Genomic DNA, 19,437 nt, shown 5'->3' on the forward strand with positions numbered 1-19,437 from the left:
GAACAGCCTTGGGTACTAGGATGGTTCCCCAGAATACCAACTTCTTCATGGTTGTATGCAGAGTTGATGTAGCCAGGTCAGTCCCAGGATATTAGAGAGACAAGGAGGGTGAGGTAATATCTTTTATTGGATCAGCCTCTGTGGGTGAGAGAGACAAGCTTTTGAGCTTCCACAGTGACGTGAAGAAGAGCTCTGTGTAAGCTTGTCCATCTCACTAATATGGGCCCTCTTCTTGGGCCATCTTGAGGAATAATTTTCTGGACAAATGTGCCATGAAACCAATGATACACCTGAGGTACATCAATGATATTTTCATCCTCTGGACAGACAACCTAAACTCCCTCATAGATTTCCATCAGAACTTCAGCAATCACCACTTGTCCATCAAATTCTCTCTAGAACACTCCCAAACCAGCATCAACACCCGGGACATCACAATCAGCTTCAAAAATGAAATCTTACAAACCACTATATACAAGAGATCCATGAATCACCACACTTACCTTCACAGATTCAGTAACCATCCCAAACCAGGGACAGTGGAGCCTTCCCAAAAGTGAGGGGACCAGGGCCCCTGCCCCCTCTGTGGCCCCACCCGTGTCCCTCCTCTTCCCCCAAGGCTCTGCCCTGGCGAAGCCAGAAGCCAGAGTGGGGCCAGGGAGCCCAGGCCCCTCTAGCTGCCTGGAGTGGGGGGGCTCCCCACAGCTGTTCATGCAGCTCTTACCCCGACCCAGCCCCAGCCAGGGGGGCGGGGCCTCGGAGCCGCAGACCAGCCATGGTAAGTGCCTTCCAGGCAGCTGTGGGGAGCTACAGACCCTCCATCTGCCCAGGGCTGGGAACGCAGGGGGCAGGGACATGGGCCGGGGGCTGCTCTCAGGCCCCCGCACCATGGGCAGGTGGAGGGTCTGTCGCTCCCCACAGCTGCCTGTGCTCCCCAGCTGGGCTACGCTTCTGGCCTGTCCAGGGTATGGGCCTTCGGGAGGAAGAGGAGAGATGGGGGGCGGGGCCTGTGGTGAAAAGTGGGGAAAGCCATGGCCGCCCACCCCATTCTGGCACCCTGTCCCAAACACTAAGGCCATGTCTATATTTGCAAGCTTACAGCCGCACAACTGTACCCATACAGTGCCACTGTAAGACCACTCATGTAGTTGCATTATGCCAACAGGAAATAGCTCTCCTCTCGACATATAAAACCAGCGCAGCTAGCGGCCGTAGCTATGTCGGCAGGAGAGTGTCTCCCACCACTCTAGCACTGTGCACATGAGTGCGTGTGCCAGCAAAACTTGTCTCAGGGTGATGTTTTTTCACACCCCTGAGCGACAAAAGTTTTGCCAACATAAATGCTAGTGTAGACATGGCCTAAGAAATATGTTATCCACTGCCAGGCACTCAGATACCACAGAATATGCTCTGAGGAGAAAGCCTGGGATAAACACCTTACCTGCCTGATTCACCATCCAAGGACACTTGACCAGAGAAGTAGATCGCAGCATGGAACAGGCCACTCAAATTCCCAGGAGAACCTGCTTCAACCCTGCTTCAACCCTCTGAATGCACAGCTCTAGTATAGTATTTACGGTCAGAGCATGAGGGTTTAACTTTGGATGGAATGAACAGTCTATTATGGGTATAACCTGTATCTGGGGTAATGGTTTGAGCTTATTCATTTAAATCTTTGTCAGAACACAGGAGGAGCACCTCATCGTTGGGGCAATATCTTTTTTCCTGTAAATCAAAGGAAAACTAAGTAAACGATGTGTTGTTAACCAACAACATGCAAAGCCCTTTGGAACTTGCTTTTTCCTTAAATACAAGAGATTATTAAATATCTAAATAGACAAATGACTCTCATTTAATCTGTGCCTAGAATTAGTGATATGCTTCTTTGACTAACTCCTTTTTCTTTTGAACCAGGAATTACATAATTCAAAGTCAGAGCTCATGAGTCTTTATAATGAGCTCCAGAATCTCCGAGGTGCGGCAGAAGAAAGAGATTTCCTTAATGTAACCCATGAGAAACTACAGCAAGAAAATACTTTATTGGAAACAAAGGTGAGGATTTAGTGAGATCAGTAGTCTTTCAGTGTTCCATTGACTGACATTGACAAAATCTGACAATTTGCACTTCTCAAAAAGGGACAGGACATTACATGGATAGCAAGATTATTCAGTTACAGTAGTTAATGCCAACAAATTTGGGAAGAGATATTAAATTTCATGCCTCCGAATTTAAGCCAATCTCTAACTACTGGGGATTAGCAGGTATTTTACACCTTCCTCTGAAGCGTCTGAGTCTGGCCACTGTGAAAGACAGGAGACTGGGTTAGACGGACAATGGGTCTGATCCAATCCAGCAGTTCCTGTGTTCCTAAGCACTCTTTATGTTCTCTGAGTCCTTCATCTCCAACTCCTTCTCCCACTATTAGCTTTGCATCTTTTTTCACGGTCTCAAGTGCTGGCTCTGTTATTGTCCAGTGTAATTTCATTATTTCACAGTGAAAGTATCAAGCTCCTATCTCTGTGAGAGACCTTCCTAGTGAACTAAATTTTACCATCATTTGTTGATTTTTCCCTTGGGGAAATTGAAACGAAGTATTTTGCTGCAGGTCCAGTTGACCCAAATTTGAAACATTTCAATTTGTCAAACTGAATCAAAATATTTTGTTTCGGGTCAGTTCAACACTAATCTGTGTCCATCTGTGCTGCTACAGTGCCTCATGGGAGTTGTAGTTTGTATGCCTCAATGCCTCATCTCCTATGATGCACCATGGTCATAAGACTCCTGTGGTGCACCAGCGTGTCCAGAGCCTGGATTTGTTAATGCTCTGGGAATGCTGGGATGTCCATCTGTTTTCTCTGTGCATTTGGGATGACTGGTAGTTGGGAAAGAGGTGTCAATCATGCTCAGGGTATTGGCCAGGAGACAGATATTATTCTGTTGTGTGTTGCAGTCTGTTAGATAGTGTGTGCATCAGCAGATGTTTTATGACTTTACTTTGTACTTTGTATTTTAAAATTTGTAATATACCTAGAGCTGTAGATAAGCAATAAGGGTACAAATCCAAATAGACAAATGTGATTTTATGGTAGAGCTTCCCTTGATATATGTGTAAACTGCTCACTGATTTCCCATGCACAGTATTGCAAAATATTGAAGAAATATGGTAATTTAGGGTAATTTAGACTTTATATTGCAGATTTACAAGTTTTCTTTAGTTGGAGTCACTAGACTTTCTTATACCCCATGAAAGATTTCCATGAAATCATAGAAAATCAGTCTTATGACATTTACAAGTCTGACTTTACAGGTCTCTGAGCTCTCACAGGAATGTGAACAGTTAAACCAGCTTGTAGTGAATCAGAAGACAGATGAAAACTTTACAACAAGTGAAAGGACATATAAAGAGCTTATGACTAAAGCAAGAATATTGGAAGAACAGATCGAAATCCTGGGAGGAGAGAGAGAGCAATTATGGTAAATCTTAATAGCACCCTCTGTGTTTTTTGCATTTTATCTTCAGTGACTAACCTAGAAATGTTCAGCTTTTTTAAAATCTTAGCGCTTGTTTTTATAAAGTGCATGAATGAGAGATCAGCAGATGCCTTTTTTTCTCCTATTCCAGCTCAAATATTCAGCTGTCTTGCACTCAGGCTTTTGCTGAGCCCGAGTCTTCTCTGTCATACTACTGTAAATCTGGAGTAACTGATTTATTTCAGTGTTGTTACTCCAGATTCACACCTGTGTAAATGTGAGATTGCTCTGGCCCTTTCGGAACACTTTTATTTTAGTTCCCTTCTCAGCTTATGCAACCTTGCTTCGAAATTGGTTGTAATTCACACCTTTTTGTAGTAAGTACAAGTTCTGCCTGTGGACCCTCTGAAACAGAAATAAGAGTCTCCATACACAGACTTGCACTAACATAACTAAAGGAGTGAATTGCCTCAGATTTAGTTTTTCCAGCGCAAGGGCTAATCTACACTGGCAACGCTAAAGCGCTACCGCGGCAGCGCTTTAACATGGCTTGTGTAGTCACGGCAGAGCGCTGGGAGAGAGCTCCACGAGAGGTGTAGCTACCAGCACTGGGGGTGCGGCTTCTAGCGCTGGGGCACTGTTTACACTGGCGCTTTACAGTGCTGAAACTTGCTGCACTCAGGGGGGTGTTTTTTCACCTCCCCGAGCGAGAAGTTGCAGCGCTGTAAAGTGCCCGTGTAGACAAGCCCCGAGTCTCTGGGTGAAATTCACCCTATGTAGAACTATTAGCACAAGGCCTGTGAGCCACTTGAGAGCTTCAGTGGTGCCTAGGCATATTGCTGATCCTTTACAATGGTGAATTTCACCCATCATGAGTAATTTGACTGAAGTTTGTTTGTTTGGTTTTTTTTACTATTTTTACCTCAAGTACCAAGCTATTAGAGAGCAACAAGAAAACAGAGGAGTTAGAAAAGCAGGTGAAGGGAAGCAATGAAGAAAAACAACTGTTACAGAAAGAAAATGCTCAGCTAAGACAAGACATCCTGGCTACAAGGGAACAATTTCACAACAAGATAGAAGAGGCTGTAAGCATTAAATCTGAGATGAGCCAAGAGACCCAGCCTCTCAACCCCCGGAGCTCTGAATGTAACTCAGCATTAAACATGAGCATTAAACAGGTATGAGAACCTCTTACAGTAAGTGCCACTCCTCCATTTTGAGTAGTTTAACCAGTGTAGGGGCATAAGCTGGATAAAAAGTGAACTCGAACAGTGAAATAGTTTTTATCAGCCAACAAGCCACTGCAACATCATTGCATGCTGTGGAGAACTGATTAATTTACCTGGGTAAAATACATATATAAAAAAACAAGTAATTAACCAATTTCACTTTCCCATCTTCCTATATGAAGCTTCATAGATTAATAGATTTAAAGGTAGAAGGAACCATTTTGATCATCTGGTCTGGCCTCCCGCTTAACCCAGGACATAGACAGTAATTTCTACCTTAAGCCATAACTCTTGTTTGAGCTAGAGCATATCGTTTAGAAAGAAAACCAGTCATACTTTAAACACTTCAAGTGATGGCGAATCTACTGCATCCCTAGGTAAATTGTTCCAGTGGTTAGTAACCCTTACTGTTAAAAGTTTGTGTCTTTTCTCTTGTCTAAATTTGTCTAGCTTCAGCTTTCAAACATTGGATCTTGTTATGCATTTTTCTGGTAGATTAAAGAGCCCTCTGCTATCAGAAATCTTTTCCTCATATAGGTGTTTGTAAGTGGTGATCAAGTCATCACTTAACCTTCTCTTGGATAAATTCACTAGATCAAGCTTCTTTAGTTTCTCACTATTAAGGCAGGTTTTCAGACCTCAAATTATTCCTGTAGCTCTTCTCTGAACCCTTTTCAAATTTAGAAAAGCCTTTTTGAGGTGGGGACACAGAATGGGACACAGTATCCACTAATAGTCTCTGTGACGGGTTGGACCCCCCGTCCCTGCATCTGGGATGCCACCTGATGTACTGGGGTTTCACTGAGCCCACCTGCTCCACTAGCCTAGGCTCCCTCTCCCTGTTTTGCTGAATCAGGCTCTCCGGCCTCTGGCAGCACACACACACAGGTAGGGATGCACCAGCTATAGAATCACACAGAGTCTGCAGGCAGCTCTCTATGAGAATACTCAGCTAGGAAGTTGCCCAGCACTCAAGTGCACACCCCCTTTGGGGAGTTAACCCAAAACAATACTGTCTTGCACTGTATAAAAAAGTCTACACAGCGCAAGCTCATAAAAATTTGCCCTCTCCCTCATTGTGGAGAGTGATATTCACAGCTTCTTGCTCCCCACCCCAGATATGAATTGCACAAACTGGGTTATGCTGTAAACAAGAAATAAGTTTATTAACTATAAAAGGTAAATTTTAAGTGATTATAAGGGATAGCAAACAGAACAAAGCAGATTACTAAGCAAATGAAACAAAACACAATACCAAGCTTAAGATCTTAAAGAGACTGGTTTCCAGAAGTAATTTCTCGCTCTAAATGTTGATTTTAGGCAGGTTGCAGAAATTCTTGAAGGTTAGCTACCCTGCTTGCAGCTTAAATCTTCAGGTATCTTATTCACAGACCAGATCCCTTTTCCAGCCTGGGTTCAGTACTCCTCCCACTTTCCCTTTGTCCTTGTTCCTTAGGTCTTGTCTACACTGCCACTTTACAGCGCTGCAACTTTCTCGCTCAGGGGTGTGAAAAAACACACCCCTGAGCGCTGCAAGTTTCAGCACTGTAAAGTGGCAGTGTAGACAGTGCACCAGCACTGGTAGCTACTCCCCTCATGGAGGTGTTTTTTTTATAGCACTGGGAGAGCTCCATGACAGTGCTTTAATGTTGCTAGTGAAGACGTGCCCTTAGGTGTTTCCAGCAGTCATCCTGGGTGGGGATTCCATGAAGAGTAAACAAAGATCAGCTTACTCCCCAGCCTTAAATAAGGTTTACATAAGGCGGGAAACTTCTGTTTCACAGTCTTGACCTCCCCCTCCTTTTAGTGGAAAATTACTAGAAGTCCAAGATGGTGTTTAGTACCAAGTGACATGACCAAGTAGTGTCACAGCAGCATCCCAGGACGCCTCTCAGGAAGCAGAGAGATGAATATCTTCAAAGTCTTATTGTTTCTTCCTAATGGCCCATCAAGGCTGAAGGCCTGTTGTCTGGTGGGGGTTTCCCAAGTACACACCCATCTGTAATTATTACATAGTCAATATTCCTAACTTTAGATACAGAAATGATACATGCATACAAATTGAATAATCACATTCAGTAAATTATTACCTTTCCAACGATACCTTACAAGACCCATCTTACATAACATATATCTGTTATGCCATATCCATATCGTAAGCATATTTCCATAAAGAATAAGGGGTGTAACATAATAGTCTTACTAATGCAATAAACAGAAGTAATACCCTTATCCTACTTGATATTCCCCTGCTTATGATTGTGTTCACCCTTTTAGCTGCAGCATCACAGTGGGAGCTCATGTTCAGTTGGTTTTTACTATGACCCCAAAGTCATTTTCAGAGTCACTGCTTTCCAGAGTACAGTCTTATAAGTGTGACCTACATTCTTTGTTCTTTAATGTATGACCTTGCGTCAGTCTGTATTCAAATGCATGTTGTTCAAATGAGTCCACCTTACCAAGCAGCCCAGGTCTGTCAGTATAACTGATCTGTCCTCATCTGCAAAGTTTGTCAGCAATGATTTTATATTTTCTTCCAAATCATTGATAAAGGTACTAAATAGCACTGGACTGAGAACAGATCCCTACAAGACCCCAACTAGAACCATTCTCATTGGATGACAATTCCCCAATTAAAATTACTTTTTGCACTCTGACAGTTAAGTAGTTTTTAATCCATTTAATATTGGCTGCATTGACTTTACATAGTGCTACGTTTTTTATTGGAATGTCATGCAGGACTTAGATGCCTTGCAGAAGTCTAAGTATATTATGTTATCATTTACCTTTATCATTCAAACTTGTGATCTCATCAAAAGTGGTATCATTTTTAACAAAACCTATTTTCCATGAGACCATGTTGATTGGCATTAATTATGCTACAGTCTTTTAATTCTTTTCTGATTGCATCCCATATCAGCCTTTCCATGATTTTGACAAGGATTGATGTCAGGCTAACTGGCCTTTAAGTTACCCAGGTCATCCTATTTATCCTTTTCAAATATTGGCACAATATTAGCTTTTTTTCGGTCTCTGGAACTCCCCCCATGCACCAAGATTTGTTAAAAATCAACATTAATGGTTCAGAGAGCTCCTTGCTGAATTCCCTTAATATCCAGTCCTGCAGATTTAAAAATATTTAATAGTTGCTGTTTAACATCCTCCCTTGTTACTGATGGAATAGTAAGTATTTCATTATCACTATAAGATGTGAATACATCATCCTCCTTCTTTCTGAATACAGAACAGGAAGTCAGACCAGATTATCACAGTTGTCCCTTCTGGCCTTGGAATCTATGAACAGAAATATTTATTGAACCCTGGCATTTTCTGCATCCTGGTTGATAATTTTACCATCCTTGTCTAGTATTGTACCTATACCTTTGCAAGAATTTTGTTTATTCCTGAAATATTTAAAGAATCCCTTCTTATTTTCCTGAATTTGACTGGCCACAGAATTTTCATTGATACCTTTTGCTTCCCTTATCAATTGTCTGAATTTCCTAACTGTTGATTAGTACTCATTACTATGTATTACTTTTTAAATTTTTTATTGCTGCCTTCACCTCCCCTTTTTAATCAAGACTTTTTTTCAACCAAGAATCCTCCTATCATCCTAATTTTCCCCCTCCTCACATGCCTCTGTTTCCTTATTAATGCAGTATCTGTCTGGAGAGAGACTCCTGCAGCAGCAACAGGAGGAAATGCAACAACTGAGACAGGATTTCCACAGAGTTCAGAATTTGTGCAGCTCGGCTGAGAAAGAGCTGAGATATGAAAGGGAGAAAAACTTGGACTTAAAGAAGTATAATATCTTGCTCCAGCAAGAAAGCACCAAGGTACGTGCATGGTGTGTGCCACTGCATTAAACGCCCCATGGGTTCCAGGGGCGTTTTCACCACAGTTTGGGGACAAGTGGGAGTTTCATTCCCAGCTCTTTCAGAGACAAAAGGTGAGATGCAAGTTTTGCTCAGTTTGTCATGGTTCAGATTCTCAAGAATGCAAAGGCCCTTTACACTGCATTGGCAGTAACTTAAAATGGTAGTAAGTTATTAGGGCCTCTTTTCTACTGCCAGAGTGGCATCAAGTTGCCTTAACATAAAGGAGACAGAATTTAGCGCAAAGTCTGTAGCACCCCAATTAGCATCCAGCCCGTATCATCTGAGGAAGTCCCAAATGAGGAGGACTGGTAGGCGCTCAGTAATTACTGCTGAGCTGGAGAGTGATAGAGGAGTTCGTGGCCTGCACCAGATCTAGCTCTGTAATAGATGTAGCTTTACCTCTTCCATGTGCTCACTTATTCATCCTCGCAGCTCCCCTGGGAGGAAGTTATGTAGCTATTATCTCCACTTGTCATATGGGGAACCTGAGGCAGAGAGGTTAAGTCCCAGGCCACAGGGGGAGTAAAGGTCAGGCCTGGAACTAGAAGTCAGCATTTCTTCTTTGAACATTGTCATCTTAGATCCATATTCATGGGATCCCAGTCTCCCAGTGCAGGAGTCCTGGAAACACGTGAAAATCAGTGACTGTTTGAATAGATTTGTAGAGCTGAATCTTTTGAAAATCTCGCCCTAGACTTGCATATTTCCATTCCTCTACCTCGATGTTGGCTCTAACGACTGTTGCATTAATTGAAATATCTTGCCGTGTCCAGTATTTCTTTATTTATTTTTCAAGGATATTTTTAAAGCATACAGAAACCCAACACTCCTGATGATCCTGGGAGCAGCTGGCATTGGTGCTGACTCAGCACAAAACATTGTGCATTTGTTTATCTTTCGCTATATTGGATTGTCTAGTAACCCCACCTCCCTTTTCCCTATCAGTCCATTTTGCTTGAAGCACATGGAAGTCAGTGCTCAATTCTGTACTTTTCTTTCCTTGTCAAACTCAGGTCAAAGCTGAACTGAGACAAGTCCAGTTGAAGTTAACCGACTCAACCAATATGTGCTCCTCTCTCACTGTGCAATGGGAGCACAGTCAGCAGAAAGTCAAAGAACTTGAACTAGAGCTGCTGAAGCACTCCCAGAGTAGTAAACTGCAGAGCAGTCTGCAGGAGAAACTTGCACTGGAGAAATCTAGGGCTACTGATGCAGAGAAAAAGGTAAATATACAACCTACATTGCATTAGTCTCAAATCTGCATTCATCAGTTGTAGTCTGCAGAAGTTCAGACTAAAAAGCATGCACTGGTAGCTAATGTCTTAGTACTCAGATGCACAGTTTGCTCGTTTTTGATCACTTGTGAGGTTTTCGGAAGTATTTGAAGTGCATTTCAATTATTACGAGGAACAAAATGAATATATTAATATGCAAATCTGAACATCATCTTTGAAATCTTATTTCTGAAATTCAGAATATTTTCCCATTGTTTCCTTGTACTCCCGCGTCTGCCTTTCTGTCTGTACCCACTTGATAACTCTTGTCAGGTACTTAGGTTGTGGGCTCTTTGGGGCAGGGACTGTCTTCTTGTTCTGTGTTTCTTCAGTGCCTAGCACAGCAGGTCCATGACTGGGTTCCTAGGTGCTCCAGCAATATTAATAATAATAATTAATAAAGTGATCTCTGAGTTGGATTAGCAATACAGGGTCTAATCCAAAACCCATTGAAATCAGTGGAAAGCCTCCTCTTGGCTTTAGTTAGCTTTGGATCAGACCCATACAGAGATGGGGATAAACTCAAGCAGAAGCAAGCAAATCTCTCCTACCTCCCCCCTTTGATTTGAATACTAATCTATAAACATTCCGTCCAAAAAACTATGCAGAAGTTGCAAACTAAGGCCCAAGCCTGCAGTTCATGTCATCCAGGTGCTGCCATGTGTGCACCTAGAATCCTATAGAAGCAAGCGGGACTGTATGTGGTTGCTGAGCTCTGTCCACATGGGTCTGTTTGCAGGATCTAGTCTGTAAGCACACAGTAGCAGCAAATAATAATAAAGTTAGGTTGCACAGATAGCCTTAACTCTGTACCCAAATGCATATGCAATATGGTACCAAGCCTGATTCCTCACTTTGTAGTTACATCAATTTTATGCTTTACACCAATGTAAATGAGAGGAAAATCGGGGCCACCCTCGAAAATGCAGTCTAGTATCTCACACTGATTCATTGGAGCAGTCAGTTAATCATAGAATATCAGGGTTGGAAGGGACCTCAGGAGATCATCTAGTCCAACCCCCTGCTCAAAGCAGGACCAATCCCCAATTTTTGCCCCAGATCCCTAAATGGCCCCCTAAAGGATTGAACTCAGAACCCTGGGTTTAGCAGGCCAATGCTCAAACCACTGAGCTATCCCTTCCCCCTGGGCTTGCTGGAAGAGTCCAAAGCATATTTGTGAATCTCGCCCAGTATTTTGTTTCCAACCTGGGGAGCCCTGAACATAAGAATATAAGAATGGCCATACTGGGTCAGACCAAAGGTCCATCCAGCCCAGCATCCTGTCTACCGACAGTGGCCAATGCCAGGTGCTCCAGAGGGAGTGAACCTAACAGGTAATGATCAAGTGATCTCTCTCCTGCCATCCATCTCCACCCTCTGACAAACAGAGGCTAGGGACACCATTCCTTACTCATCCTGGCTAATAGCCATTAATGGACTTAACCTCCATGAATTTATCCAGTTCTCTTTTAAACCCTGTTTTAGTCCTAGTCTTCACAGCCTCCTCAGGCAAGGAGTTCCACAGGTTGACTGTGCGCTGAGTGAAGAAGAACTTCCTTTTATTTGTTTTAAACCTGCTACCCATTAATTTCATTTGGTGGCCCCTAATTCTTATATTATGGGAACTAGTAAATAACTTTTCCTTATTCACTTTCTCCACACCACTCATGATTTTATATACCTCTATCATATTCCCCCTTAGTCTCCTCTTTTCCAAGCTGAAAAGTCCTAGCCTCTTTAATCTCTCCTCATATGGGACCCATTCCAAACCCCTAATCATTTTAGTTGCCCTTTTCTGAACCTTTTCTAATGCCAGTATATCTTTTTTGAGATGAGGGGACCACATCTGTATGCACTATTCAAGATGTGGGCGTACCATGGATTTATATAAGGGCAAGAAGATATTCTCCGTCTTATTCTCCATCCCTTTTTTAATGATTCCTAACATCCCGTTTCCTTTTTTGACTGCCGCTGCACACTGCGTGGACGTCTTCAGAGAACTATCCACGATGACTCCAAGATCTTTCTCCTGATTAGTTGTAGCTAAATTAGCCCCCATCATACTGTATGTATAGTTGGAGTTATTTTTTCCAATGTGCATTACTTTACATTTATCCACATTAAATTTCATTTGCCATTTTGTTGCCCAATCACTTAGTTTTGTGAGATCTTTTTGAAGTTCTTCACAGTCTGCTTTGGTCTTAACTATCTTGAGCAGTTTAGTATCATCTGCAAACCTTGCCACGTCACTGTTTACCCCTTTCTCCAGATCATTTATGAATAAGTTGAATAGGATTGGTCCTAGGACTGACCCTTGGGGAACACCACGAGTTACCCCTCTCCATTCTGAAAATTTACCATTTATTCCCACCCTTTGTTCCCTGTCTTTTAACCAGTTCTCAATCCATGAAAGGATCTTCCCTCTTATCCCATGACAACTTAATTTACGTAAGGGACCTTGTCAAAGGCTTTCTGGAAATCTACGTACACTATGTCCACCGGATCCCCTTTGTCCACATGTTTATTGACCCCCTCAAAGAACTCTAATAGATTAGTAAGACACAATCTCCGTTTACAGAAACCATCTTGACTTTTGCACAACAATTTATGTGTCTGACAATTCTATTCTTTACTATTGTTTCAACTAATTTGTCCGGTACTGACGTTAGACTTACTGGTCTATAATTGCCAGGATCACCCCTAGAGCCCTTCTTAAATATTGGCATTACATTAGCTATCTTCCAGGCATTGGGTACAGTAGCTGATTTAAAGGACAGGTTACAAACCATCGTTAATCGTTCCGCAATTTCACATTTGAGTTCTTGGGTGAATGCTATCCGGTCCCGGTGACTTGTTATTGTTAAATTTCTCAATTAATTCCAAAACCCCCTCTGGTGACACTTCAATCTGTGACAATTCCTCAGATTTGTCACCTACAAAAGATGGCTCAGGTTTGGGAATCTCCCTAACATCCTCAGCCGTGAAGACTGAAGCAAAGAATTCATTTAGTTTCTCCATAATGACTTTATCGTCTTTAAGTGCTCCTTTTGTATCTCGATCGTCCAGGGGCCCCACTGGTTGTTTAGAAAGCTTCCTGCTTCTGATGTACTTAAAAAACATTTTGTTATTACCTTTTGAGTTTTTGGCTAGCTGTTCTTCAAACTCCTTTTTGGCTTTTCTTATTACATTTTTACCTTTTATTTGGCAGTGTTTATGCTCCTTTCTATTTACCTCACTAGGATTTGACTTCCACTTTTTAAAAGATGCCTTTTTATCTCTCACTGCTTCTTTTACATGGTTGTTAAGCCACGATGGCTCTTTTTTAGTTCTTTTACTGTATTTTTTAATTTGGGGTATACATTTAAGTTGGACCTCTATTATGGTGTCTTTGAAAAGTGTCCATGGAGCTTGCAGGAATTTCACTCTAGTCACTGTACCTTTTAATTTCTGTTTAACTAAGCTCCTCATTTTTGCATAGTTCCCCTTTCTGAAATTAAATGCCACAGTGTTGGGTTGTTGGGATGTTCTTCCCACCACAAGAATGTTAAATGTTATTATATTATGGTCACTATTTCCAAGCAGTCCTGTTATAGTTACCTCTTGGACCAGATCCTGCGCTCCACTCAGGACTAGATCAAGAGTTGCCTCTCCCCTTGGGGGTTCCTCTACCGCATTCATTGCTTCCTCATTCACTGCTTCCATTCACTGTATTTTTCACTGTGGAACTAAATTAGGCATGCAAATTTGTTCATGAGAAGGTCATGCGAGACCGTATCAAAAGCTTTACTAAAGTCAAGATATACCACATCTAATGCTTCCCCCATCCACAAGGCTTGTTACCCTGTCAAAGAAAGCTATCAAGTTGGTTTGACATGATTTGTTCTTGACAAATCCATGCTGACTGTTATTTATCACCTTGTTGTCTTCTAGATGTTTGCAAATTAATTGCTTTATTATTTGTTCCATTATCTTTCCAGGGACTGAAGTTAAGATGACTGCTCTGTAATTTCTCGGGTTGTCCTTATTCCCCTTTTTATAGATGGGCACTATATTTACCCGTTTCCAATCTTCTGGAATCTCTCCTGTCTTCCATGACTTTTCAAAGATAATCACTAATGGCTCAGATATCTCCTCAGTCAGCTCCTTGAGTATTCTAGGATGCATTTCATCAGGCCCCGGTGACTTGAAAACATCTAACTTGTCTAAGTAATTTTGACTTGTTCTTTCCCTATTTTAGTCTCTGATCCTACCTCATTTTCACTGGCATTCACTATGTTAGACTCCACCAACCTTCTTGGTGAAAACCGAGTCAAAGAAATCATTAAGCACCTTTGCCATTTCCACATTTTCTGTTATTGTTTTTCCCTCCTCACTGAGTAATGGGCCTACCCTGTCCTAGGTCTTCCTCTTGCTTCTAATGTAGTCACTGTCTGTGCATTCCCTGTTCCAGGAAAGGTTTGGAGAAGCCGTTCCTTCAGGCAGGAGAGGTGGCATTGTGGTACCAGAAATTAGCATGCAGCAGGGGTAGGAGAGGCTGGCCCTGCCGACTGTACCAGAGACAGGTTCTGTTCTCCCGCAGCCCATGCTGACTTGCAGTAGCCAGCTGTTATTGACAGCATCCAGCCAAAACCTGTCATTTACTGTTTATCTAATCTGCAACCAATTTCCCCCAAGGTTTTGGAGCTACAGCAAAAACTGAAGGAGTCCCATCACCAGCTCCGCCTAACTGAGACCCACGTTTTGGGCAGGAAACAAATGGGGGAGGAGTTAAAGGAGGCCCAAGAAAGGGAAACTCAGCTGCGGCGGCAGTTCCAGGAAGAGCAGCGGAAAAGGTGAAAGGAACTGAGATTGTCATGTTGCTGAGGTGAGGGGGTGCTAGTCCCAGGATGCTGGCTGCTCCGGGAACACGCCGGCCTACCATTTACATGGCGCTCTGCCTGGCAGGGGAGATGGGCTGCATTACTGCGTTAGCCTGAACAGGAAATGATGAGTGTGGGCACGGGGATCCCCTCCCCCCCCCAGAACTAAGGGTGTCCGCACTGTCACCAGGCTGTGGTGATGGGCACTGTTGACAACCCTAAGGAGGAGGAGGGAGGTGACAGGGGAATGCTTTTGTCATGGTCTCCCCTACAGAAATCAAAACCCTAGAAAGGGAATTCTGAGCAGTCCTCTTGGGGCGGTGTGACTTGAGTGTCGCATGGTGTGTGCTGCAAGTAAACTCCACAGGGGGCTGCAAAGGCCTAATGACAAGCAGCAAAAACCTCCAGATGTGGAGCAAATATCCAGCCTGCCAGTGTTCTGCTGGGAAGGCATTCCAGTCACAGGACGCCTCAGCTCAGCAAAAAGCCTCCCTGCCCCAGAATGGGGTTTTAGCATTATTATTTCTATATGTGATATGGCAGCACCTCCAGACCCCAACCAAGATCAGAGCCCCGCAGGGCTGGGTGCTGTACAAATACAGGGCACAAGATGGTCCCTGCCCCAGAGAACAGATAGTCTAAATAAATATGATGGACAAAGGTTGGGAGGGGGAACAGAGAGCGGAAGTGACTTGCCCAAGGTCATGCATCAAGTCGGTGGGAGAGCTGGGTTCTATTCCAGAACCCAGAGAATAAAACCCGGCTCTCCTGACTCACAGTCCAGTGCACCGGCCACAAAACCATACTGCTCCTGACTGGAGGAGTAGGTGGATCTGGCAGAGAGGGTTTGCCAGGTCGATAACTCAACAAAAACCTCAATTTTTTAAATTCACCCAAAGCTGCCAGGGACGGTCCAGATTTCCACCAGAGTCTGCAGAACCCAGAGACCTCACCGCAAAAGCTAGGTCCAGCTTGCTGCAGAGTACACAGGGCCTTGGTTATAGTGTGCCCATCGTTATGGAATCTGGACTTCAGCTCCTAGAGCGAGTGAGCAGCAGGCCCTAGTGAGTGATCCAGTTGACTACAGCCTTTAAAGATAAGTTGATGTTATGGACACATACTACGTTCCTTCCAAAGGGGTGACTGACAGGTCAGGTCTATACTACAAATTTTGTCAGCCTAGCTAAGTTAGTCAGGATGTGAAGAGACCCCCCACTCAGCCAACATAGTGATGCTGGCAAATCCCCAGGTGCACACACAGCTATGCCGAGAGAAGAGTGCTTCTGTCGACATAGCTGATGTCATTCGGGGAAGAGGTTTACCTACGCTAGCAGAAAACCTCCTTTTTTTGGTAGAAGCTGTGTCTACACTAGGGGCTTTGCCAGTATAGCTATACAGGCAAAGGAAAGGCCATGGAGTTCCACCTTAATCATCCTGTGGATTTTATTTGTTCCATCCTGGCAAAGCCATGGTCCACAGACTTGATGTGAATAATACTTTAGGTTTTTCTCTGGTCTAAGCCTTTAGAAAGTGCTCCCAGCTTTGTGTGTCATTGGACACTAAGAGTCAGTCACTTTCAGCATTACCAAACGCCAAGGTTCTCCCCCACCCCTCACTGAGTGTGTGTTCTGATGTGATTCATTAACTGCATTATTGAAAGGAGTAACAAAGACTATTGATGAAGGGCAGACAGTGGATGGAGTTTAACTGGAATCCATTATAGCTACCACACTGGCAGATGATGGACAGGATAAAATATGTAGGCATCAGGGCCAAGAGTACAAGAGGCTGTTTGAACCCCGAATCTGGCCCTGAATAGAAAAGTAACTGTGTTTAATTTCTCAAACTGGGAAAGGGGCAGGAAGGGTCCAGACAAATATAGTAAATAGCATTAAATCTACAAGTTTGAATCCCATAAGTAGGGCCCTACCAAATTCACTGCCATGAAAAATGTGTCATGGACTGTGAAATCTGGTCTCCCCCCCTGAAATCTGGTCTTTTATGTGCTTTTACCCTCTACAATACAGATTTCACAGGGGAGACCAGCATTTCTCAAACTGCGGGTCCTGACCCAAAAGAGAGTTGCAAGCGGGTCTCAAGGTTATTTTCAGGGGATTGCAGTATTGCCACTGTTACTTCTGCTCTGCCTTCAGAGCCGGGCAGCCGGAGAGCAGCCGTTGCTGACAGAGGGCCCAGCTCTGAAGGCAGCATCACCGCCAGCAGCAGTGCAGAAGTAAGGGTAGCAGTACCGTGACCCTCCCCCCACAATAACCTTGTGACCCCCCCCCCACACACACACAACTCCTTTTTGGGTCAGGACCCCTACAATTATAACACCATAAAATTTGAGATTTAAATAGCTGAAATCATGAAATTTATTATTTTTTAAAATCTATGACTGTGAAATTGACCAAAATGGACCGTGAATTTGGTAGGGCCCTACCTATAAGGCTGAGCAGCAGAGCAGGCACTCAGATACCATGGTGATGGACACAGTATAAGAGCCTAGAGAGACGGTAGCTAATGTTATCTGTATGTCTGTCTAAACATATTGTTAAGTGAAATGAGAAATAGCATCAGCCATAGGAACCAACTTCTGGCACTGCAGGGTGCTCGCACACCCCCATCCCTGACCCCACCCTGACTCCACCCTTGCCCCGCCTCCTCCCGCCCCTGCCCTGCCCCCATTCTAACCCCTTCCCCAAAGTCCCTGCCCCAATTCCGCCCCCTCCTTGCCCCTATTGGACCCCTTCCCTAAACCCCTGCCCTGGCCCCGCCTCTTCCCCGCCTCCTCCCCTGAGCACACCACGTTCCCACTCCTCCCCCCTCCCTCCCACAGCTTGTTACGCCTTGAGACAGCCGTTTCGCGGTGGCAAGCCTGGGAGGAGAAGCGGGGACACAGCGTGCTTAGGGGAGGAGGCGGAGGCAGAGGTGAGCTGGGGAGAGGGGTGGGGTGGGGAGCTTGGCTGCTGGTGGGTGCAGAGCACCCATCAATTTTTCCAGGGCTGGAGCACCCACGGAGTCAGCGCCTATGGCATAAGCTGTAATGTCTGCATTTACAGCCAGTACGAACATAGCAGGGGTCACTGGCAAAGGGCGTAGTGTGCTGAGATTATAGAGAACTGTGGGTAAATTAAGGACATGGGGACTGGGCTTTAGTCTTGGAAACCACGTGTGAATATTCAGCAAGCTAGATGGGACTAAGGGAGGAAAGGACTTGGAATCTCCACAGCAGAGATAGCCATTGTGTGCCAGGCTGCATAGATAGTACAGTGCATTTCACATCAACAGAGATTATTAGGGCTGTGGAAACGTGGAGAGTTTTTTGTGAACTCCTAGAGCCTGAGTCGACCCTTCAAGGACAAGGGGACGCAACCCACAGGGGCAGCTGGATCAGGAAAATCATTTCCCTAGAGGGAAGGCAGGACCTTTGGGGATTCTGCCTCATTGCCGTGCCATGTTTTCAGGAAGATCCTGGATCAGCACGCAGAGGAGCAGCTGCAGCAGCTCCGTGGCTTTGCACGCTGGGCAGTACTCTGTGAACTCCACTGCAGAGGCTGCCTGGGATGGTGCTGATCTCACCCACTTCCCCGCCAGCTGGCTCTTGTGCCACTGCTCTTGGTGGACTTTCTGCCAGTAGAGTCCTGTAACCTCAGACTGAATTAGGCCCATAATTCCCCACTCCAGCAACCTTTGACAGCACCCGCCTTCCTCACTGCCCCCCACCCCAGCATTCACCAGGGCGTTCAGTACCAACGGATAAACACATTGGCTGGGTGATCAGCAATGAAAGAGTTAACAGTGTCAACTTCGAAATGGTCGTCAGTTGGCCTCAGCATTAACTCCCACTGAGACTGAATGGGGCACATCCCACTACAGTCCCTGTCCCTGTGCAAACTCAGGGAGACATTGCTGCATCAGTCACTGTTGGAAGCTTCCATTACGGACGTAAACGCCTAGATTATGCCGCACTGTTCCGAAGCAAGGGAGGGGTTCTATGGCATGTTTGCTTTGGGGTATTGAACAACGGGTAAGGTTAACAAGGTCCTTCTGGTCCTGGAGATAATTGGCGGTTTCAGGGGGACTCCCTGTACTGCTAATGGTGAATACGCTTAGAACCATGATATCCCTAGAACTGGAATGAATTTCAGAAGTGCACCTCCTGCAGTGGCTGGGTAGGACCTGCACCTGCTCTCAGGTGAGGATGGACTCTGGGCTTGTCTACACTGGGGAATAGCATTTCTGCTTTGGTTAATCCATTTTGGAAGTGGAATAAGAGCGTCTCCTCGGGGAGCTAGTGTGGAGAAGCTATTGCACTTTACATTCCCTAGCTTATTTCACAATTAACTTTCCCATGTGGACAGGTCCTAAAATAAATCTTTTCCCCATCACAAGGTCTCTGACTCCAGGAATGGCAACATGTGTAGTGGCCACAACACAAAGATATGCAGTTAGCATTTGTGACGCTTCCTGGGGTTACCCAAGGTTGGGAGGCACCTCGCTCCCCTCTGTCCTTGCCGTGGGGAAGCCCTGTCTTTGTCTGCTAGGTTCAGCGCCCCAACTCCATCAGCCATGGGCAACACACGTCGTTCCCTTTGGGCCTTGCAGGTCCTGATGTCTCTCTACAGGTTAGCAATACGTACACTCCAAACCCTGAGTCCTCCAAGCATCTCCCTGATGTGTCCAGCCACTGGTCCACTGGACCCTCAGAATATTCATAGG

The 19,437-nt window shown here is 44.5% G+C and overlaps 1 protein-coding gene across 8 annotated transcripts in view; it reads left to right on the plus strand.

Annotated features, from left to right (window-relative positions):
- Positions 1-19,437, plus strand: part of CCDC30 (coiled-coil domain containing 30) — a 136,756-nt gene that overhangs the window by 89,993 nt on the left and 27,326 nt on the right. For all 8 annotated transcript variants that reach the window (XR_012642346.1, XR_012642345.1, XM_074975513.1 and 5 more), the window contains 6 exons: positions 1,915-2,052; positions 3,309-3,475; positions 4,401-4,650; positions 8,364-8,540; positions 9,596-9,805; positions 14,531-14,688. Coding sequence is in view for 6 of the 8 variants with exons in the window: in XM_074975513.1 (XP_074831614.1) it covers positions 1,915-2,052; positions 3,309-3,475; positions 4,401-4,650; positions 8,364-8,540; positions 9,596-9,805; positions 14,531-14,688 (1,100 nt within the window). In the remaining 2 variants the exon portion in view is untranslated. The remainder of the gene's footprint in view (positions 1-1,914; positions 2,053-3,308; positions 3,476-4,400; positions 4,651-8,363; positions 8,541-9,595; positions 9,806-14,530; positions 14,689-19,437) is intronic.

This window comes from Natator depressus, chromosome 18, assembly GCF_965152275.1.
Source record: "Natator depressus isolate rNatDep1 chromosome 18, rNatDep2.hap1, whole genome shotgun sequence".
NCBI classification, from domain to species: Eukaryota; Metazoa; Chordata; order Testudines; family Cheloniidae; genus Natator; species Natator depressus.